Genomic DNA, 24785 nt, shown 5'->3' on the forward strand with positions numbered 1-24785 from the left:
TTACCAGAGAAAGGCAGTCTGCTTCTCCACACCAGCACGGTCTGTTGGTAAATGTGCAACTGTTTCCTCTTTTTCCAGGATGTGATTCCGTGGCGGTGGCCCGCATATTCTACAAAATGATGATGAGGCTGGGATTTCGTGAATTTTATGCTCAAGGCGGAGACTGGGGATCCTTGATCTGCACCAACCTTTCCCAAATAGCCCCCAGGTAAGGAACACATTTCTTTTTCCCATGAGCATTTTACTTCAGTCAGCATGGCTTGATCCAATGGTGTGCTGTTCAAGGTTACTGTGCCCTGAAGACCACTGTTGCCTATAGCACTTGGACATTTGCAGAAGCTTGTCTTCGCAGTGCATGTGTTGCATTATTTGTCTTCTCCTGAAACTGAACTGTGGAATCCGAACACATGCCCTGCACCTGTATGGATCCCTTCAAGGTATCAACACCTGGAGTATGGAGCAGACCTCTGTATCTGTACCAGCTGGCTTTTAATGGCGCGTCATCATGATGGTCATCACATCATAAGCAAGGGCCGCGCTTTTGCTGGCTTCTGGGATATGACTGTCTTGAGCGCACAATCAACCACCACCACTGCTGCTGATACACCGGTCAGCGGTGACATGCCTTTTTTGAACGCAGACTATACCTGCAGACACTTTTCTAATTTTCAGAAATTCTAACTTTGTGGGTTAACCAGTGCCAATTTCAGAATGCACGGAAAGGAAACCTTATTTGTAAATGCTTTTGATTAGCAGTGCGCCTAGTTAGTTGGCGCAATAAATTGCTTCGGTGGTGTAGGAGCAATGAAACTAAATTCCCTTATTATTAATCAAAATCCGTGTGTAACAGTATTGCCGTTTCGTGTTACAGATCTTCCTCGAACTTGGCATGCTTTGCAAGAGGCCCTTTGTTTGGGTTCAGTGCCCATGTGCTTTGCCTAAGTTGCTGAAACATTCTTCTTATGGTCCTTGGCATGCAAATCCTTCTTAGTTCATGTCTAGGCAAATAAATGCCCAGATTACTTACTGGTAATCTTCTTTACTCCTAGTGCTTCTTGCCCTTGTCCCAGACATTACTTAGGAGGTGAATCCCACACCGATACAAGAACAGTAGAAGAGATGCTGAAAATGTAGCCCACCCACCCAGCTGTGTGCCATAAAATCTGAAGGCTGATCTATCGTGAGAGGTATTACGATTTAGGTAATCAGCTCCTGATTGGAACAGAAACTACATCTCCCAGCATGTCAGTGGTATATCCAATCAGTGAGCCAGCACCACACGAATAGGAAGATTACGAAATCCGCGTAATACGTCACAGGAAATCACACTAATTTTAAGGAGCCTGTTCTGGGCCACGCTGAGCCCGTATTCCCGACTCAGGAACTTCATGGAAGCAGCATAACCACTGGCGTCCTCAGTCAGGAGTTCGACAGCGAACCCACTAAAGGGGCAGCGATGCGACCTGCAGCACTAATAAAATAAAAAAAACACACCTATCCGAGAGGAGTTCTGTGGGAATCAAAGATCCCAGCTCCCACCCCATTGCTGAGAAGGACCTAATGCCAGTCGACAGAAGCACCCGCAGTACCTTCCTGCCTGTCCCATGAAGTAGAAGATATCTCAGTTGAAATCTATGGGCCTGCATAAGCGTACCACAGTATCGCAATATGACTGAATGATTGATTGTAAATTTGGCGTTGTTTTCACTGGCGTGCTATTTTCTTCCAGCAAAACAATTCCCAGTTACAGCAAGTGTTCAGGTGAGACCAGACCATGGGATAACACGCGTGACACATGGTGGTGGGTCTCACACTTAAAGTCATTACATTGAGATTAGACTGTCTATTGATGCAGTGCTATTTCCTTCTTCCCACAGTGATCAATGACAAAAGATGGTAATTGAGATGAGTAACTACATAAATGACTCCACAATTAGCCAAAAAACATTAAGGATTGTACATATTAATCATAACTGGTCTTGAATGCACTGTCCTGAGTAGGTTATGATGTCTTGCCCTGAGCACAACCTCAATTTGAATGTTATCCACCAGAGGCGATTGAAATGTATTAGTACGTTAGGATTATGGGAAGCGTAATAATATTGGCTGGCATTCAATTGCAAACCTGTTTTAAGAATACTAGGGTACCCGGCCTTTCCAAAAAAAGAAAAAAGTCTACTCCCCTCATCAGGGACCACATGGAAAGTGTGTTTTGCATTGTTATTTCCTTGATACTAATCATATTAAGGACTTTTTTAATGATAAATTTATGAAGAGCAAGTATTCATGATTATTATATGTTTGCATGTGTGACTGTAGATAGACATGCCCTGCATACTCCCACCATCTAGTGTTAAGATTCGGAGTTGTGCAAGTTGTTTTTCTTCGAAGATTTTTGAGTCACAAGATTGAGTGACTCCTCCTCATCGTGATACTGTGCATGGGCATCGACTCCTTTATTAGATTGTTTTGTCTCCGCCGTCCGGTTCGGACGTGTGTACCTCTCCTCAGTGTTCAACTCCGTTCAGGATGAGTCTTTCTTCCTATCCTGTTTTCGATGGTATAGTTGGTCTCGATTGTGCTTTTCCATTACTGCACTGCTTTAAAACTTCGTCAGTTCGGGCACCAACCGATTGCCCTTCGGACATCGCCCGTCTCTGGCCTACCATCTCACGTGCACAGTCCGTGTAGAAGACGTGTTCCCGATGGAAAGGACACCTTTTCAGTTTTGCTCGCAGTATCGCTCCAAATATCTGCCCACTGATCAGCACTCGGTGTGCAAACTCTGACTCTCACCCAACCACCGCGAGGCCGACTGTGACGCCTACAACTCTTTCCGCTCCAAGAAGAATCTCCGGGACTGAATGGCTCACCGGTTGCAGATGTCTCATCGGAGTGAAGATGACACTCCCGACATTTTCGGGAGACTGCTGCGGAAGACGAAGAATGAACTTTCTTTCTAGAAGAAAACTCTGGTTCTGACTTGGAGGATGAATTAGAGTACACCCTGCCACCAGGACAGCACGCGAGTACTATCGACCCAGACCCTGCTCCACAACCCAAGCACACCTGAAAACCCTTGCCCTTCCCAATACTATAGGTCGCCGGTTCACCACTGCTATCTGGCCATGGTCGGATTCAAAAAAACACTTTGTATGCCCCACCCTCGGGCCGGCATGGAAAATTTCCACCACGGCTAAGCCCTCGGTATTGACCTCCTCAAATCGAGTGCATGCTTCGTCGCAACCCAGCCTTCGAGACATACTTGGCAATGGAACACATCTACCTCGCTACCAAGCAAGAAACATTCATCCGTTCCGAAACAGTCAGAGACCAAAATCTCAAAGCATTTCTCTTGTTTCCATGTTTCCTGTTGAGCCTGTTCTTGAAAAAATTTACATTCGACAACACAAGATCCAAATTCAGGAAGGCTCCTGGCAAATAATGGCCTCTCCTCCGCCAAAGAGGCATTTAGCCTTTGAGGATGCATTGGACGCTCCTGTTCTCCCCCAAAAAAGAACAAAGCTACCAGTCCTACTCCTCCTCCTCCTCTGCTGCTGCCGCCACCACCTCCTCCACCATCATCAAAACCTCCACCATCCCCTTCTCCTACATCTCCACAACTCGACCCTCTCAATGCTACACCTCCAGGGTCACGAAGATCAAACACTGGGGGATTGGGAGAGCCACTAGGGGATCCTGACCCCCGGGATACATATGATACAGATCCCATGACACCTAATGATCCAGATATTTATCCAGCCTCCCCTCCCCGCCTGTAGATGCTAGTTCTTTCCAACAGGTCATGGCTAGAGCAGCTTCTTATCATGGGGTTCAGAGGTATCTTACACCAGAGTGCTCCTTAGGAGGCACGCTTTGCTCCGGTGTCTGGCTTCAAGCCAGAAGTCCAACAGGCAGCTCTCAATATGCCCTTTGACAAAGACCATCTTTTTGGCCTACAGGTAGACACCACCTTAGATAGAATGAAAAAGGACACGGACACTGCTAAAGCTATGGGGGCCTTACAAACTACTACACCTAGAGGCCCCTTTTGTCACTCCGGCTACAGGAGCGGATATACATCCATCACCACAGATGCCCCCAATTCTCCACAAAAGCAGGGCCAATCCACCTATATTAAAGGCTATTTCAAGGGCTCCTTCATATGTGGTAACAGTAAAGGAAGGGGCAGGGGTACCTCCGCACTTGGAGCAACATCCACTGCAAAAAAGTGACTAACCAATTCTCTTCCCCCTCCCAACCACACAACACCTGTCGGACTACCATTTTTTCACCCAGTCTGGGTGTCCATCACTGCAGACCAGTGGGTACTGGTTATTATCCAACATGCCCATTGTCTGCAGCTCATTACCACACATCCCCAACATCCCACCTCACACTCGCAGGTTTTCACAGGATCACCTAACACTATTCAAACAAGAGCGCAAAGCCCTTCTTCTCGAAGGGGCCATAGAACCAGTCCCTCATCAACAACAAGGCACAGAAGTATATTCTCTACACTTTCTGATTCCAAAAAAGGATGGGCCGCTAAGACCAATCTTATACCTCAGGCTTGTTAACCACTACATCCTATCAGAACATGTTCATATGGTTACTCTACAGGATGTAATTCTACTTCTACAACAGGGCGACTTTATGGAAACACTAGACCTAAAGGACGCTTACTTTCGTATACCCATACATTCTGCTCACTGCAAATACTTCGGGTTTTTCATAGCAGGAAAACACTTCCAATTCAAAGTTCTACCTTTCTGGGTGACTACGGTACCTCGAGTGTTCACAAAATGTTTGGTAGTAGTGGCAGCACATCTAAGAAGACAAAACGTTCACGTATTTCCGTACCTGGAAGATGGGCTCATCAAAGCCAGTAACTACTTTCAGTGCAAACAGTAGACTCCGTTGACAATGGGTCTACTTCACAGCTGGGGGTTTTACAGAAAATGTTTCCATGTCTCACCTTCAACCTCTCCAAATTCAACTATACATAGGAGCAATCCTTAACACGCAGTGAGGATGAGCATATCCCAATACAGCTTGAGTTCAGAATTTTCAAATAACTTCCCCACATTTCCAACCCAACTCGTCTCTCACAGCTCGGACCATGATTCGTCTGTTGGGGAGGATGGCCTCTTGTATTGTGGTAGTCCCCCACTCAAGGTTGCATATGTGCCCACTACAGCAGTGTCTAGCTCACCAGTGGTCGCCATCACAGGGTCACCGTGAGGATCTAGTGTTGATATAGACCGCCATACTCACCGTTCTCTGCATTGGTGGAACACCACCAACCTACTACAGTGGCAAACTTTTCTGGACTCTGTTCCTCTCCTCACTCTCACCACAGACGAATTGGAGACGGGTTGGGGTGTTCATCTACAGGACCTCCCAGTACAAGGTCTGTGGGATGCCAAACATCAATCCCTACACATCAACCACTTGGAGCTTCAGGTGATTTTCCTAGCCCTGAAAGCGTTCTGTCCTCACTTATCTCCCAAGATTGTCCTAGTCCGGACAGATAATATGAGAGCCGTGTATTATTTACAAAAACAGATGGGACACGGTCTTCTCCACTCTCACAACTGTCTCAGACAATATGGAGCTGGGCTCTTCACTGCCACATTCATCTCTTGGTGGAATATCTGCAGGGAGTCTAATACAATTTTGCAGACCTGCTCAGCAGGATGCCGCAACAGACCCGTGAGTAGGAACTCCACCCCCAAGCCCTCCTTCCCTACTTTCAAAAGTGGGGGTTTCCGCAAATAGATTTCACCACAGCCGAAAACACAAAATGCCCAAACTTCGCCTCCAGGTACCCACACCCACTATCCAAGGGCAGCGCATTATGGATGAGTTGGTCCGGGATATTTGCCTACACTTTTCCACCTCTTCCTCTCATTCCATTGCTGGTTCGGGGACTCAGACAATCATCTCTCACCATAATCCTGGTAACTCTCACTAGGGAGGGTCAACACGAGTTCACAACTTTACTAGACCTTTCAGTAGTTCCACACAAGAAGCTCCTCAGCAGGCCGGACCTTCTCACTCAAAATCAAGGACCCATTAGACACCCGGACCCGAAAACTCTCAATCTAGCAGGCTGGCTCCTGAGGTCTTAGAGTTTGGCTATCTTAACTCACCACAAGAATGCATGGACATTCACAAGCAAACGCACAAGCCAACTACTAGAGCATGCTATGCTGCAAAATGGAAACGCTTTGTTTACTACTGTCACTCTAAGCAAATTGATCCTTCTAAAGCTGTGGTGCAAGACATTATCTGTTACCTGCTCCATCTGCAAACGGCTAATTTAGCCTATACTGCCATTTGATTGTACCTGGCTCCCATAGCTGCCAATCTCCAAAATAGACAGCATCGCTCTTTGTTCAAAATGCCAGTCCTTAAAGCTTTTATGGAAGGTCTAAAAAGAATCCTTCCTCCAAGTGTTTCTCCAGCACACACTTGGAACCTTAACATTGTTCTAACCCTGTTGTTCATGGGTCCCCCGTCCGAGCCTCTTCACTCATGCCCCCTACAATTTCTTTAATGCAAAGTGGCATTCTTGGCTGCCATTACCTCACTTAAGTGTGTTAGTGAGCTCCAGGCTTTATCCTTACAAAAATCATTCTTTCAAATGCATAACGACAAACTGGTTCTTCGTGCGAATCGTACCTTTTCTACCTAAAGTGGTCTCTTAATTTCACCTCAATCAGTCTATTGAGCTCCCATTTTTTTTCCTAACCCTGATTCTGTAGCGAAAAGAGCTCTTCATCTAGATGTTAAGAGTGCTGATGTTCTACATAGGTAGAACTAAAGCTTTCAGGAAAGCAAAGCAATTTTTTGTAGCCTTTTCTCAACCTCATAAAGGCAATCCCATATCCAAATCCGGCATAGCCAGATGGATATTTAAGTGTATTCAAACGTGCTACATTGAAAGCCAAAAGGCCTTTACCTGTTACTCCCAGAGCACATTCCCATAGGTGATATTTGTGAGGCAGCTACATGGTCTACCCCACACACTTTTTCTAAACACTGTTTGGATGTTTTCGAAAGCCAACAAGCCAATGTAGGTCAGGCAGAGCTACATAGTCTTTTTTAAACTACTGCAACTCCCACAGGCTAGCCACCATTATTTAGGAGGGACTGCTTTACAGTCTATGCAGAGCATGTGTATCTACAGCCACACATGCCATCATACGGATTATGTTACTTACCCTGTAAAATCTGATCATGGCATGTAGTGCTGTAGATTCACCTACGCCCTTCCTCCTCCCCAGACACCTGTGGCATTTGTAGTTACATTTAATACTTAAGTGATACATTTGTATTTAGCATGGGCATCCTCATTCTTACACTCTTCTTCCATTCCATTCTCAACCGCCTGCGGAAAAACAATCTAACAAAGGAGTTGATGCCCATACGCAGTATCACCAAGAGGAGGTGTCACTCGATCTTGTGACTCAAAAATCTTCTTCGAAGAAAAACAACTTGCACAACTCCAAATCCAACACTACATGGGGGAAGCATATAAAGCATGTGAATCTACAGTACTACATGCAACAAATAGATGCTTATAGGGTAAGTAGCATAATCCTTATTGTATGTAATGTTCACTGTATGTAATCTTGTATGTTAAAGGATTGAGGAAATCTGGCATGTCTTACAAAATCATTTTCCCTTTTAAAAGTGCTAATCTAAAATAAATGCACAGCAAAAGTATAGCAACAAATGTTTAACTATAACCGTGTTGGGGGGGCAGGGGGTCATTCTGTTTGTATTTCCATATAAAAAGACTGTCATTCCACATCAGTCAAATAGTAATGCCTGGGGCGAGAAAGGGTAGAATTTAGAGCAATGAAGATCAAGGCAAGTAATCTGGGCATTGCCCCTCTGTCCCTCGTCCCAATAAATATGTATATGGAATACCAAATCCCCAATCCGTAATTAATAATCAATGACCAGAAAAGTCATCACTACAGCAAACCGTGACTTCACCGTAGATCAAGATTACTTCTCAACAAAAATAGAAACAAGGACACCGCTCCAAAGTCCATGCCAGAATCCATACTCTTTAGGAGGTAAAAAGAGGCCACAAGAAGCAGCTCAACAAAAGAAAACAAAACACAAAGGGCACCCAGCGCCAAAGCCTCATTGCAGTCAGGTAGCATAATGAAATGGTATAAGGGATCCCAATATGGAAATCTTCATCTTAGAAATACCAGAATAAAGAGAGAGAGCCCCAGAAATAAAAACAGAGAAGATACCCAACAAAGTCTAAAAGACTGAAGCTACACAACAAAGATCAGATCTTACAAGATAAGCTGCACCTCAAATTCGGCGCGTTGGCTCCAGGGAGAGGAAAGGAGAGGCTACAGAAACGCAACAGCCTGATCCCACGCAACACCAAAAATTCCAAGGTGAAAAAAACTGTTGTCCATGGATGACCAAAAGATGTAAAGTCTTAAGAACTTCACTTTGTGATAGAAAGCTGAAAGTTGTTACAGACATTTGTCTTTGTAACAGTAATCATATAAGCGCAAGATCCAAAGAGCATCTTGCCTAAGACATCATAAAGTCTAATTGAATTCCAAGATGGCCGACAAATATCCCAAAATAATTTTAAAACTGCTGATTTGTGTCAAATGACACAAAAGTTCATGTGTTCATGTCCGTGCATGCCCACGTTGGCTATAGACTGTGACGTTATAAATATAAAACCAGAACAGCAAGCAATAAGGACGCCAGGAATAAGTAACACACTGTAGCAAAAGTAAACTTATAAATTGCGTCATTTGTATCCTTACAACGCAAACTATAAATATGTGGATAGGTTTTCTATTGTAATTAAACAATACAATACAAGACTATATTACCCTGATAACATTTCTATAATATGAAACAATGATGATTTGAGTTTGTATACTGTCTCAATCTTGATAAGTTTCCACTGCAAAAGAAAAGGACGATGAACAGGAAACTCACCTTTGAATATTTGCATCAATTTTGGCACAACGTTTTGCACCCACAACAAATAAGTTCTTTGCATGCCTTAGATGCCTCCGGAATGGTTGTCCAATGTGGTACCATTACTCCATCAAACTGATTCCTACCCCAATCATTTAAATTTGGCAATTCTTGCATTGGCACTAAAGTCTGACCCCAAACATGGCCCCCTTGGTACGCAGATTGTTTAACATGTTGCAGAAGAGCGTCTTGTGCAGTTGGGACGTTTTCCATGAATTGGCGAGATCCATTTTTTTCATGCGGTGGACAAGTGCGGCTATAAATTAGTATAATTAATCTCTCAACATTTCCGAAGTGAGCCTGTTCAACAGAACTTGGTCGATCGGACAAACATTTAAATGCAGGAGTAGTAGAAGATAGTGCCATCCAGGTGTCATAAGCAGCTTTATTCCTAAACCGGTATCCACATGGAAAAAAGGGCAGAGATTCATATATATCAACACCTATGCTTACTGCAATACTGTGAGCTGGTACGTAGCGGAACATTTTTTCCTGTGCCAAATGCTAACCATAATTCTTGACATTCAATGTTTTTAAAATTAGCAATTACAAGAACGACTACATCGGTATCTACTGTATGAATCATTATTTTGGAATGACTTTCAGTTGGTGCATGGAAACGATGAAGCATACCTCGTGTCCTCTTCCTTATTTTTGCAAGGCGATACTTAAAAATTCGTAGTTTTTGTGAAGCTTGCAACTTTATCCTGACAGGTGACCATTACTAGCTTCCCTTTGATGTTAATAAGTTGCACTCAGCTACTCGGTAAACCAAACAAATATGGCACAGTTTCCTTAGACAGGATGAAAACAAAACAATTTTGGGGTACAGTACTGTTAGAGAAAAAAGACTTGAGGGTTTAGTAAAGTGATTTGAATCTAACACTTTGCTTGATGCTTCCAGTTATATCCCGTACAAGATCCAATCGTTTCATGTTCCTTGCTTGAGTTTCTATATAGGGTATAAAAACTGTCGAAGAGTAATCAAATGTTTTACAAGACTTGGGAGGTAGCATATTTACTAAAGCTGCACTATCTAATCTATCCACTATAGCTGCATTATCTAATTTACATCCACGTCTGGAGCAGTGTTGTGAATGGTGGTACTTTCGGCAATTTCGTCCAATAGCTGTGACTTCTGTCCTAGTCTGAGTTTTCCATTCACAGATATAGATGGCAGAAAAGACTGATTCTGATGCTTGAAAAATTCTTCCAAATTCCAATTTCTTGCCTTACACACAATATATAATCTAACAAACAGATTGCAATTACTTTTTAACAAAGATAGTTTGTCTTTGAACTCAGAAGTTTTACACAGGCTGGTGCTGATTAATTGAAAGTTTGTTCCTCGGAATTGTAGCTGTTATGGGCTTTCAACACTTTTGCAACACCTCACGAAAATAGGCGTTATATTGTGATATACCTATTTCACGTGCTGTTTTTACCGACTGGAGCAAGCATAACTTGTTTGCTGTCCAGATTGAATAGATCACCACTTTCCTCCAGATTTGAAATTTTTTGCAAAAGTTTTTTGTATACTAGGTGTTTGTTGATGGTGGTAAAGGCTGTCTTTTTTTGGCATTCATGAGTGATTGTTCAAATTCATTTTCAATTCTGGAAATCTCTGGCCCAGGTATCGTCCATCTTCTGAGAACTCCTGGATTTTTCGTCAGACCTACAGAACTTCAGTCTCCCTTGATAATAGTATTTTCCTGCTCATGAATTTGATCTAGAGGAATTTATGAGAATGCATGGTTGCTTTTATTGACCACTACGTTTCTTTTACAAAACTCTGAGTGAATGTGTGGGTGGCGTACTGCTAGTGTCGTCACGTCGTGAATGTGGACAGCCAGCCATTGAGAATGACTGTGTTGTGTAGAAAACATACATGGAATCCTCTGATCACATACTTTTACATACAAATCAAAGTTACCATCTCTAATTGAACGAACAAATTAAATTGCCCAAAATTGGAAGTATGGGTGCTTGTTCGATTTCCACTTAATCCAGTTAGAAAACTCACTTATTTCTTCATGGGACTGTCTAGATTCAAGATAACTGTGATAAGCCTTCCTCTGTAATATGTACCGCACAGTAACAGTAATTTCATAAGCATGACGTGTACAGGTTGGGTGGGAAACCTTCAATATAGCATCAGCTTTTCCTATGGTAGTGATGTCGGCTTGCACTAACATACTGGTCTATCCACTGTTCAATTTCCATATGAAGTCCCCCCTTTATCTTCACCATATAGATGTGGTACATCCCATTGAATTTGTTTTGCTCGGGCGAAGAGAGGTTGGTCCATTGAATTAATAGGTGTTTTCCCTGGATTGAGATAATGAACAGACTCTTTAATGACCTTCATGCAGTGCAAGACCATGGATTTAGATTGAGCACTTTCTGTAAACAGCAGCAACAAAACAGTAGTCGACAGTGGTCTACTGATAGGTGGTAGTAGTGATGCGTGATATGCGGCCCAAGATATGCTTTCATCAGAAGAAATATTTCCACTCTCAACATTGCGCATCTCTCTTTCAAGCCATTTATATTCATAGTTGTTAGCAGCATCAATTAGATTACTTTGGCGATCAACTAATACAGATAGTAATGGAATCTGATAATCTTGATTGTTCATAGAAGCTGGTTGGATATTTGTGTACGGTACTGGAAGATTTGAAATCTGTTTTGGCTTTGCCGTATTGGGATTAATCACCACAGTACCACAATCTATTTCTTCTAGTTCTTGTTTTGGGTGTTGTCATAGTTATTGCTTTTGCATGGATGGAGTCTTTATCTGTCATTGAACTTGGGTTGTGATCGATCTTATCAATATTTCCACTGGTGAGTACTTGCAACTTCAGTTTTGGTGCACACACAACTTGTTCACTCGCATACAGTGCACAAGTGCTATTTCCTACATCAGCTGATATTTGCAAAACCCTATCATATGAAATAAAGATACCTAGTTTATGTAACATGTCTATCAGTTCTCGATTTCTCGTTTGACCGTGGATAGAAAGAGCAATGTATATAGAGAGAGGAGCTTCTCTTTTGCTGTTATGTCTAGGAGCTGATGTAGAGTCTGTTCTTGAATTCTTTACACTGTTAAACATCAGTAATTCGGAAATAGACAATGCTCTATTGATAACAGCTGTTTCGCAGAAACACTGATCTCTTAGGTTGGGTCCATCAAGTATAATTTTAACAAGGGCAAGGAGCGATTCTGTAACTGATCAGTTTCTAAAGTCATCCCAAACGTTCAAGTTTTCAGATTTTAGCATCATGTCCCTTCTAACAATGTTTGCTGCACTGGCAATATTTACAGTGTCAGAATTTGATTTGTCACAGGCAAATACTAATGCGGATCCTACGCTGTCTTTGAAAGTGAACAGGAAATCTCTTCCTTCATTGTATGCCTTTAAACCTCTTGTATTTCTGAGAATTCTCTTTTTAGTCTTGACGAATTAACCTTACCTGCAGTGGAATCGAGCTGCTTTACTCTGCTCCTGTAAAAGTTTACTAAGTCACAGAGTTTGTAAATTGTTTTATCTGAAAGAAACACGTTAGTTAGATTCCTCACCTTAGAATATCCCCAGGCGTCAGACTTGATCCGGAAGATTTTTTGTAGCAATACCCCTTGCGCGTCGCTAGGCGTCGTCTGCGGCTCCGCGTCCGTCGTTGGCGTCGTGCGCCGGAATGACGTCGTCGGAGTACTTAGACGCCGCCCTCACGCACTGACGTCAGTTCTTCTTTTTTCCGCACCAGTAAGCGCCGATCCGGGAGAGCTACCCCTTTTAGTCTTTTTTGACTAAATATTTTTGACTCTTTTTGTCACTGTCTCGACATCTGGTGCTGGTAGGATGCCTGGTTTCAAGGCTTGCGACGATTGTCATCAACTGATGTCGGTGACCGATCACCACCGCCGGTGCCTCTACTGTTTGGGCCTCGACCACGACGCGGAGTCGTGTTCCAACTGCAAGGCCCTGACCTCGAAAGCTAGGCGGGAGCGGTCCCGCAAGCTTCTCGAGCTCCGCCCCTCGGCTCCGTGTCCCTCTCGATCCCGGTCCAGGAGGAGGTCCAAGGATCGGTCGCGGAGCCGCAGTCGACACCATCGATCGTCCAAGCAATCCAAGAAGTCCAAGAGGCGACATCGCTCTTCGGACTCCCCTCGCCGGTCGCACGACTCGGCCGAGGGCACGGGTGGTTCCACCCCCGCGGCTCCATCGGAGCCGCAGGCGCCGCGCAAGTCCCCATACCCGCCGGTCCCTGGGACTGACGCGACGCCAGCGGAGGTCAGTGCCTTCCTCTCGGCCATGAGGAGCCTGGCTCCGCCGTCGACGCCCGCTGGCGCGCCTTCGGGCCCCGCGGACTCGACTGGGCATCCTTGCGCACCGGCGGCTCCGGCCCCGACGCCGCAGGACCCCGAGGGGCCCAGGCCTGGGCCCCCGTCGACCCCCGTCGACGCCGGTCGACCTCGTCACACCTCCTCCGCCGGCGTCGACACCGGTGCCATCTCTGACGCCGACTCCGGTCGATGTCGTTCCCTGGTTTAGCCCCGGTCCGGACCCGGCGCCGGTGCGGCGTCCAGCGCCGCTGGGGACACGATTTGTCTATCGTCCGGCTCCGATCATTCCTCCTGTTTACCAGGAATCGGATGACGGGAGAGACTGGGAGGGGTCAACTTTCTCAGGACTGGGCAGATGAACTGGGGGAGGCCAGTGGTCTGGATACCTCACCGGACACAGGATTCATCTCTCCTCCGACTGTGGCTTCGGAGGAGGGTGCAGCTTTTTCTGTGGTGCTGCGCAAGGCGGCGGAAGCCCTTGGGCTCGAGCTGCCTGCCGTGGCTGTGAGGACGAACATCCTCACCGAGGTGCTTCAGTCTGCAGCAAGCTCCACTGAGCCTCTGCTGCCATTCAATGAGGCCCTCATTGACGTTCTGCAGGGCACCTGGTCCAAGCCCTCCACAGTCCCTCCTGTGGATAGGAACGTTGCCAGGCGCCACCGCCCTGCTCCGGGCGACCCCAGTTTTCTGTCCCAACACCCCACCCCCGAGAGTCTGGTTATCCAGGCATCTACCTCCCAATCCTCCTTCCCGACCGCTCCTCCGGACCGGGATTCCAAGAGACTGGAACAGTTCGGTAAGAAGCTGTTCTCATCGCTCAGTTTGGGCTTGCGGTCTTTAAACACTGCCTGTCTCTTGGACCGTTTTTCCCACTCTCTGTGGGATACGGTGGAGGACGTGCTACCCCTGTGCCCGGAGGAGGCCCGGACACGACTCTCCCAAGCTTTGGCCGATGGGAGAGATGCGGCACGTCATGCAATCCGATGTGGACTTGACACTACGGACTCGCTGGGTAGGGCGATTTCTACCACGGTGGCGCTTAGACGTCACGCCTGGCTGCGGTCCACGTCATTTTCCGGGGATGTCCAGAGCACTCTCATGGACATGCCTTTCGATGGCACTCGCCTTTTTGATGAGAAAGCGGACAGTGCGCTGGCTCGCTTTAAGGACTCCCGGGCTACGGCCAAGTCCTTGGCCTCTCTGCCCCACGGCCACAGCCTTCCGCTTTTCGCTCCTTTCGTGGCCAAGGAAGGGGCACCTCCTCACGTCCGCCTAGCCACCAGCCGCATAATCAGCCTGCACGCGGTCGCGGACGTGGTTTCCGCAGAGGCGGGTCTGGAGGACAACGCGGTCAGTCCACATCCACCCCGGCAGCATCCGCCTCAAAGCCTTCCTAGTCCGAGCTTTCAGGCCCATTCCTCGCCAGTGGGAGGCAGAGTTCGCCATCACCTGCTCCACTGGCGTACCATCACTTCGGACAGGTGGGTGCTGCAAATCGTCCGAAGGGGCTACTCCCTCCCCTTCGAGACGATCCCTCCAGCCATGCCACCGCAGCACCACCGTATCTCGGAGGATCATTTGAATCTTCTACGAGAGGAAGATTCGGCACTCTTGGCCAAAGAGGCCGTCGAGCGCGTTCCGAGCCCAGAAGTAGGTCGTGTTTGTTATTCCCACTACTTTCTGGTTCCCAAGAAGGGCAAGGGGGTCTACGCCTTATCTTGGACCTCAGGAACGTCAATGCCTTCCTCCGGAAGGAACGGTTCAAAATGTTAACTTTGGCTCAGGTTCTAGCTGCCCTCGACCCTGGAGACTGGATGGTAGCGTTGGACTTGCAGGACGCATATTTCCACATCCCCGTCCTGCCGGCCCACCGGCGTTACCTGCGGTTCACGGTGGGTCAGGAGCACTTTCAGTTCACCGTGCTCCCCTTCGGCCTCACCAGTGCCCTTCGGGTGTTCACGAAAGTGATGGCGGTGGTCGCAGCTCATCTGCGCAGATCAGGGGTTCCAGTCCTCTCCTATCTCGACGACTGGTTGTTGAAGGCGGGCTCGCCCCGGGCAGTCGTCTCCCACCTCCAGACTACGGCGGATCTCCTGCATTTGCTAGGGTTTTCCATCAACGTGCCGAAGTCACACCTGAGCCCCTCTCAGAAGCTCCTCTTCATCGGAGCGGTTCTCGATTCGGCGCAGTTCCGGGTTTATCCACCGGAACAGCGGGTCCAGGATATACAGGCCCTGATTCCCATCTTTCGGCCTCTATCCTGGGTTTCGGTCAGGCTAGTGTTGCGGCTTCTGGGGCTGATGGCCTCCTGCATCCTACTAGTGCATCACGCCAGGCGGCGCATGCGGGCTCTGCAGTGGGACCTGAAGTTTCAGTGGGCCCAGCATCACGGCAACCTGTCCGACCATGTCTTGATCTCGGAGGGCACTGCACAGCAGTTGCAGTGGTGGCTCACGGACCGCAATTGGGTCACGGGCAAGATCCTCTCCCTACCCCTACCGGAGCATGTCGTAGTGACAGATGCGTCCCTCCTGGGCTGGGGTGGCCATATGGGAGAGGCGGAGATCAGAGGCCTCTGGTCTCCGGCGGAGTCTCGCCTCCACATCAACTTGTTGGAGCTGAGAGCGATCCGACTTGCACTGAAAGCCTTCCTTCCCTCTGTCAGGGGAAGTGTCGTGCAGGTGTTCACGGACAACACCACCGCCATGTGGTATTGCAACAAACAGGGCGGGGTGGGGTCGTGGACCCTTTGTCAGGAGGCTCTGCGCCTCTGGACGTGGCTGGAACACCAGGGCGTCACCCTAGTGGTTCAACATCTGGCGGGCTCTCTGAACACCAGAGCAGACGAACTCAGCCGCCGGTGCATGATGGATCACGAATGGCGTCTGAACTCAGAAGTCGCGCAAGGTCTCTTTCAGCAGTGGGGAGAGCCTTGGTTAGATCTATTCGCCACCGACGAGAACGCGCAATGTCAGCAGTTCTGCGCGTTGGAAATTCCAAGGCGGCACACGCTCGGCGACGCTTTTCGCCGCGAGTGGAGTTGTGGTCTGTTGTACGCCTTTCCGCCTATACCACTTCTGCCCAGAGTGCTGAAGAAGATCAGGCACGACCGGGCCCAAGTCATCTTGGTGGCTCCGGATTGGGCACGAAGGTACTGGTATCCCGAGCTACTCAGTATGTTGACCGATCCTCCGATACACCTGCCCCTTCGGGAGGATCTTCTGTCGCAGCAGCAGGGGACGGTCCTCCACCCGAACCTGTCCAGCCTCCACCTCCATGCGTGGAGATTGAGCGGCGGCAGTTGATGCCATTTGACTTGCCTCCTGAAGTCTGTGATGTCATTCTGGCAGCCAGGCGTCCCTCCACAAAGACGGTATACGCCTGCCGGTGGAACAAATTTGTGGCATGGTGCACAGCAAAGGCTGTGAATCCCCTTTCCGCCCCTCTTTCTGAGGTTCTCCTCTTCCTTCTTTCTTTGGCCCAGCAGGGCTCTGCCTTGGGCACCTTGAAAGGTTATCTTGCTGCCATTTCTGCCTTCTTGCGGCTGCCTGATCAGCCCTCTCTTTTCAAGTCCCCTGTAGTGTCACGCTTTCTTAAAGGCATTACTCACACGTTCCCTCGTGTCCCTTTTGTAATGCCTCAGTGGGACTTGAATCTTGTTCTCACATTTCTGATGTGCGCTCCCTTTGAGCCTCTTCACAATTGTCCTCTTCGTCTTCTGACTCTTAACACTGCTTTCCTGGTAACCATCACCTCGGCTAGACTGGTGAGTGAGCTCCAGGCTCTTTCGTCCAAGCCTCCTTTTCTATCTGTTCATCCGGACAAGGTTGTCCTTCGGCCTCGTCCTTCCTTTCTACCGAAAGTGGTGACCCCCTTTCATCTCGGGCAATCTGTCACCTTGCCCACCTTCTTTCCGCATCCGCATCCTTCCAAAGAGGAAGAGAGGCTCCACCGTCTGGACCCAAAACGTGCGCTCTCCTTTTATTTGGACCGCACCAAACAGTTCCGGGTGGACGACCAACTTTTCGTTGGATACGTGGGTGCTAAGAAGGGGAAAGCTGTGCACAAACGGACCATCTCCCGGTGTGTCGTTTTGTGCATAAAAATCTGTTATTCCGTGGCAAAAAAGGACCCTCCTGTTGGGCTGCGAGCCCATTCTACTCGGGCCACAGCGGCTACTACTGCTTTGGGACGGGGAGTCCCTTTGCAGGACATCTGTCAGGCGGCAACGTGGGCTTCGCTACACACGTTTGCCAGGCATTATTGCCTTGACAGCCAAGTCCGGAGGGATGGCTTCTTTGGCCGTTCTGTCCTCCAGGACTTTCTGGTGTGATCTTGGTTCGCAGACCCACCACCGGGGGATGGTATTGCTTGGGTATCTATTCTAAGGTGAGGAATCTAACTAACGTGTTTCTTTCAGATGAACAAGTTACTTACCTTCGGTAACGATGTATCTGTAAGAAACATTAGTTAGTTAGATTCCTCACCGACCCACCCATCCTCCCCGTTCTGCGAACTGACATCTAGGGATAAGGTTATCCTTTTCAGGCCCTTAGATTTTATTTTTGGCACCAGTGTCGGTCTCTTGCATGGCTCTGCGTTCATGGCGCGGAAAGCTATGTACAAGAACTGACGTCAGCGCGCGAGGGCGGCGTCTAAGTACTCCGACGTCATTCCGGCGCACGACGCCGACGCCGGACGCGGAGCCGCAGACGACGCCTAGCGACGCGCAAGGGGTATTGCTGACGAAAAATCTTCCGGATCCAGTCTGACGCCTGGGGATATTCTAAGGTGAGGAATCTAACTAACTAATGTTTCTTACAGATACATCGTTACCGAAGGTAAGTAACTTGTTCAATATCTCCCTTTCGTGAATCTTTCAGATAAGATACAAGCTTGGCTAGAGCTATTCCTTTTACTGTGGTCTCACTAGGTTATTCGTTTTTATTCTTTCGTACACTGTGTGCTCTGTTTAAAAAGTCCAACAAAACAATTATGATGGTATTCAGCATCTGTACATGCATCTCACATAGCCAATTTTGCAATAAGTGCTGTATCTTGAACTTACCCGGCACACTGACGAACATTAGCATCCACACCTTCTGTTTTTCTTTATGCATTACAGATGTATCTGATTTGTTGCAAATGAAACGTGTTTTTATTCCAGAAATTCTATTTGGAACTGGAATTGCTGAATGTGTTTTCACTGGGCTACCATATAGATCTGCATCACTGTTTTCTTTTCCGAGCCTGTTGCTGCTTTAGATTGTCACCCTTATTTAAACCCAATTTATGCCACACTGCATTATTAGTTCTTCATATCTGCTCAATACCACAACCATAATTAAGCCATTCTAGTTTGATATTCATATGTACGCATTTCAATTCTTTAAATTTCTTCAGGTTATGGTCTAAAACACTATATCCTGATCTGTAATGTTTGCATGTAGCATTTGCTGGTCTAATAAGTCAATCTGAAGTGCTTGCCTGACAAAGAACACAGATGGACCGATTTGTTGCAACATCGTGCTGGACAGCTTGACCACTGGTTGTGGGTGTTGAATAAGGTATTGTTTCAACATGCTACTCATTTTCAGGCATTACAGAAGACGTGTTGAAGCTGAAAAAAAAGAAAGGTACATATTAATGTATATTATATTTGATTAAATGCTGATACATGTTCATAAGTATGATTATTTACATCAAATGTATAATAGATTTGAATTTTAAAGTTATGTACATGATTTTGGTGGCCATTGTAGTTTTGCATTTGAAATCCAGTATTGTTATGAGGTGCTATCATTAATGTATATACAATTCTTTCTTGCAGTCATGTCAAGGGCCTCCACTTGAATATGGTCTTCGTCCCACAGGGGCCATCTCAGTTCTTCTCTATCTTGCTCGGGAAATACTTCCCTGGGCTCTTTGGGTTGCGAGATGTGGATGTCGAGCGGATGTTCCCTTTTATGGAGAAAGTGCTGTATCACATTGTGAAGGAGAGCGGCTACATGCACATTCAGGCCACGAAGCCCGACAGTGCTGGTAAGATCTGCAGATCTACGTGTCCGGATGCATGTGGTGGGCAATGAAAGGTAACGACCTTTGATTGGCTTATTAAAAAAATCTTTGGAACTTATAGTATTTTGTGGGCATGAACATCCTATAATGTCACATTAAATATAGATTTGCAAGGCTTTCTTCATTTGCACTTGTGCTATGTGCATCATCACTAAAATTCCAAAGAAAAGTTGGAGAGGGCAAAGAATTCCAGAGTTCAGGAGCAGAAACTCAAAATGACATATTCAATAAACCTGTTCATGTAACTTAGGTCTGATGCTCTAGAGTGGAAGTGTGGGTGAAGGCCAGTCCGTATTCTGCGACCAAAGTTTCAAACTGATCACTGTTCACCTTCAGCATATGGAATACTGATCAGTTATCAAACTGTGATTCACTGGACTTGCACATTAGTGTTCAGTTGAAACAGAGCAACCAAACCATATTCCTCTTAAGGCAGGCATATGTGCATCCGGGTTGTCTCTTTTGAGGGTATGGTCACAAGATGAGGTTTGTTGCTGCCGCAGTGCAGCAGAGGGAGATGGGCTTGGCCAGAGATGGAAGGCATGGAGAGCAATCCCCACACGGGTAGACAAGAGGCGTACCAACTCTGTAGTTTGGAACAGTATCTAGATACCCGATGATCCTGAGAAGGTGTTCATTTACACATTTGCAAGTTCTCTAGTGATACAGGAAGCCTGAAGGAGGTAACAGCCTATACAGGAAACTTGTGGAAGGTGAGCAGTTAGTCCTGAAGCTTAATGAGGGAAGGTAACCAGCTACGCAGGATAATTATTCAAGGTGACGATTTACATGTGGAGCCTGAAAATGTAAACCAGTTACACCAGAGCCTTGGGAGAAAGATCCAAATACATGGCAGGCCTGGTGACACTAACCAGTCACAGAAGAAAACCTGAAAAATGAAACCAATTTCTACATGAGGACATGTAGCTGACTTCTGCGCAGATGTGAGGTTCTGTGCTAGCAAGAGCTAACTGGAAGACACTGGAGTTGCAGGTGCATCAATCAAAGTAGGGCAGCAGCCGGTACCAACTTCTTCTGACTCCCGACGCTGATTTTACCCCCAAGCACCACTCATCTATTTTCCTCAATAGCTTCACTGATCTGCAACACTTGGTTCTGAACCAACAGTCTACGGGTTCTTCATTACAATGTAAACCACCACAATCAAAGATAGTCCTCATCATTAGCCTTAATTCCCACTGTGACAACCAAAGACCTTGTGTGGCCTGTGCTTACCACACTCAAGAGCATATTTACGAGCCCCTTGTGCCTCCGGAATGTCACTTTTTGTGACGCTCTGGGGGAGCAAATCACAAACTCATATATTCCGCTGTGTTGCTTTACTCTGTGCTCGGAATGCATTCTATATGCAGTGCGGTGGGTTTTCCCACCCAACACCCATGGATTTTGATGCTGCCCCTGAATTACAAGAGCATGTAAGCCTGGACAAGCGCCAAATTCTTATGCCTCCTGAGGTGAGGCGTAACAAGGAGAAATTTTAATTCTCCTCATTATTACCTCTTTCTATGTGTACTGCATTTTGCAGGAGACCTAGAAAGAGGAAAACCTCCTTAAACAAAAACAATCTTGCCGACAACACAGGCACCCTTGCACAATCGTGCAAGAGTGCCTGCAATAGTGTTAGGCAGCCGAAACGGTGCAACCACAGGGAGAAAAGACAGGAATGCACCGTATTGCATGAATGTGGTGCAATCCTGCCCTTTCACTTGGGCGTAAGGAATGCACAGCAAGGTGACTTGCTGCACTGCCCTACGCCAAATCCTCGTAAATGAGGGTCTCAGTGACAGGACTAACCATGTTTTTAAACATACGCCTAACTTTTAAAAAAAAAAAAAAGTCTTCACACCACAGCCATCCACAGGCACCTTATTATAAGTCTGCAGTCCCTTCATCCATACATATGCCTAATTTGAGGGGTACAATGAGGGACTTTTGATGTTGTGTTTGATTAATTAATTATCGGAGGAATTTTCAATAGGCTTATTAAGTAAGATGTGTCTTGCACTGATCCACTCTAGGTTAGTTAATAAATATATTCCCTTGTGGATATTTTAACGTCTGATGGATGTGCACATATGCATCCAGAAACCCACAGTATCTCTTATAACCACACATACAAAAGCACTTGCTGAAACACACAGATCCACACACCTACTTATAATTACTCATACCCACAGATATATAGACAGGCAGAGCCTGACACAGATACACACACTATCTCATATTTATGTGTGTGTGTGTATGTGTATGTGTATGTGTATGTGTATGTGTGTGTATGTCTCCCTATGGCGTTCCTCGTCTTGAACACTCAATCCGGCGGCACCTGCCCAGCAAACTCCGACTCCACTGTTTCCAGGTCAGTTTTTTTTTTTTTTAAAGTTCATATTTATTTGGTTTCCATATGGCACAATAGGCCGGCACCATTATCTTTACACAGGTACTTAAATTCACTTTCTAGTTTGACACAAGAGGGTTTAAGGTTCTAATTATCTTTTTTTTTGTTGCAAAGGTTGGATCATTTTCATAGCCTTTCCATTACTCTTTCTCCAGTATGACATTTATAAAAATCTACATGGATCCAATCCAATCTTAATACCGGGCCTGTTCCCCTGTCACTGGTGCTGGTATTAAATGATGATGTTAAGTTTGCTGTTGTGTAATTAGGAATTATCTCCGTGGATCCCAAACATCTCCTAATCATACAAAGGTGGATAATATGGATGTGTACCTTTCAGTTGTATCACTACAAAATATTAAGGCATAGATTTACAAAACATTCACACAACGCAGCTCAGCAACCAAAGCTGCTGCACTTCATTGTGTGAAAGGGAGAGAGCAGAACAGCACCATATCTTCTAAGATAGAGCAATGTTTTCCTGTCTCCTTGCGCTGGCACACTAATGCGCACACCCTTGCACCATAGGGCAAGAGTGTGTGTGTGTTTTAAGTAAGAAATAGTTTTTTGTACTGGAAGGGACCGTTCCAGTACCAAAAATATCCTTTTAACACTGTTCCTGCTTTGTTTGTGTGGTCTACAAGTGCAGCACACATGCAAAGTAGGAAATATGAGAAGAAATGAAATTATTTTTCCTGCCTCGAGTCTGAAGCGTAAGTTTTTAGCTCAAATCGCGGTCTACAAATATTTGTAGATGGGGATTGGAGTCAAAACCCATGCGCGGTTGCATGGAAACACCCATGTGCAAACCATGGAATGTATTGTTGATGCAAAGTAACTCAACACAGCACAAGTTTAAGTACTTTGGGAAACTAACACAAATTCTTATGTGCGTTGCATACTGAAAATACCAGCATAACACTTTGCGTTGGGTTTGTGTTACAAAAATAACACAAAGCATTAGTTAAATTGTGCCTAGATCTTTAAACCATGTCTCCTTTGTTAGTGGGGGTCCCTTTCCCTAACAAATATCCACCCTACATTTGGCCATCAGTGGTGTCAATGTAGTGAAGCGCCTAACTGAAATCGGTATTTCCTTTAAGTAGGTGAGTAGTGTGACCGGCAGGGAGAAAGGTACTTAGTAGTCGGTAACTGCATTCAATTTTTTCTTTACTGTGCCCCAGTAGTTCGCTACATCTGGGCAGTGCCTGCCATGTATAGTAGTTCAGCTCCAAAATATCTACATCTAATGGCCAGAACTGCTGACCTAGGAACTGGGGAACCAGCTCCGAGCCCTGGCCTCAGCTCAACATTGGGTGATTGTGTGCAAATCCCTTAATCTCCCTATCCCGGAAAAAATGTGTAAACTAATCTGCTGCTCATGTAAAGTGCCCTCATGCCCTCAACCAAGTTTGCATGATATAAAACTGAGGAGAGAAAAAAGTTCTAAGGTCAATTACACTTAGCCTTACTGGTATGTAATAACATCTTCATATACATTTCAAGTATATGAGCCTTTTCTTACCATTGATGGACACCATAGGTATCTGAGGCCATGCAGTATTGCCACTGAATGTTCATTAACTCTTCTTTAAAGACATATTAGCTATCTAATCTGTCTCGACGTCTAGGGGCTATCTGTCTGACCCCACTAGAAGTGGATGCCACCACTCCTGGGTTCTGAACTAGAAAATGTTTTTTAGAACTCCTAGTGAAAGTGTAATGCTCTTGATCATTCCTCACACATTCTGTACCCTACAGATGTCTAAGGTCCATACACTCATGTGACAAATAGAAAACTTTTATACCCAACAACTCCCCAATTACATGATTATGAGAACAACTACAGAGGTCCATGCAGAAGATCCTGAGTGATGGTACTGTGAATTGAGGGGGTGTGTCACCCACCTACATCTTACATTGGGTGTCCAGAATCCCAAAATGGATAGGATTGCTGGATTAGGTACAATTCTGAGGGTGACTTTCATCCCCAAGGACTGATGTGCCGCTCTGCTGTTCTGAGAATTTGCAAATGTGTGCTTCGAAGCCTATCAGACGTCTGGGTGTATGTTGCTCCTATGCTGAAGTGATTTGTGGATCCTAATAGCTGAATTAATTTGCTGAACTGGTATGTATCTCTGTCAGAGAGGTAGAATAGAAATTTACTTTTGTTTGTATATTTTGAAATATAATGAAAAACTCTGTTCTTTGACCGCTCAATCCGATTTTGAGAGTTGGTCACCAGTTTATGGATTCCTTATGGTTTACAAATTAGGAAACCTATAGTTTTACTACAGTGGCAACTTTCTTAATTTTATTTTGTTTGTACGGGGCATACATATTCTTCAAAATAGTTTGTGAACTTATACAAAGTTTATTCTTGTGGTTATGTTCTCACCTTAAGAGGTTTTCTGCTACGATGCTCAGACAGACACGATAATACTTTCAAATCTGTGGACTTCACAACTTTCATTACATCCTACACAAGTTTGAGGCCAGCCAGACCTGGGAGATTCAAGATATTATGGCACTTAGTTGCTTTTCAGGATTCCTTTTCTTTGTATTTGAGAGACACAACACAATATTAGGCAAATTGAAATTCTTGATGCTCTATGCTGTTCTCTGGGGAGTTTGAGTGTGCAAGAATTGGCATTGCACCACAGAAATATCTGGCGGGTGCCAACCTTCAATACATAGTTTATCTGGATGCCCTACTAGGCAAAGGAAATACAATCATCGAAGTTATTGTGAAAATTACAGCTGGCCAATGCACAATATGCAAACGCATGTATACCCTTCGCCAAATGATATTGTTAGTATAGCACACAGATGGCAGGTGCATGGCATTGCAGTGTGCACAACCCACACACGAAGAAGATCATATATTTATGGGTAGGATCAGAG

The 24785-nt window shown here is 45.9% G+C and overlaps 1 protein-coding gene across 5 annotated transcripts in view; it reads left to right on the plus strand.

The window, feature by feature from the left end:
- EPHX1 (epoxide hydrolase 1) overlaps window positions 1-24785 on the plus strand; it is a 272143-nt gene that overhangs the window by 213366 nt on the left and 33992 nt on the right. For all 5 annotated transcript variants that reach the window (XM_085610400.1, XM_085610398.1, XM_085610402.1 and 2 more), the window contains 2 exons: window positions 79-208; window positions 19218-19429. In XM_085610400.1, coding sequence (XP_085466526.1) covers window positions 79-208; window positions 19218-19429 — 342 coding nt within the window. The remainder of the gene's footprint in view (window positions 1-78; window positions 209-19217; window positions 19430-24785) is intronic.

Source organism: Triturus cristatus, chromosome 6 (assembly GCF_964204655.1).
Source record: "Triturus cristatus chromosome 6, aTriCri1.1, whole genome shotgun sequence".
Lineage (NCBI taxonomy): Eukaryota > Metazoa > Chordata > Amphibia > Caudata > Salamandridae > Triturus > Triturus cristatus.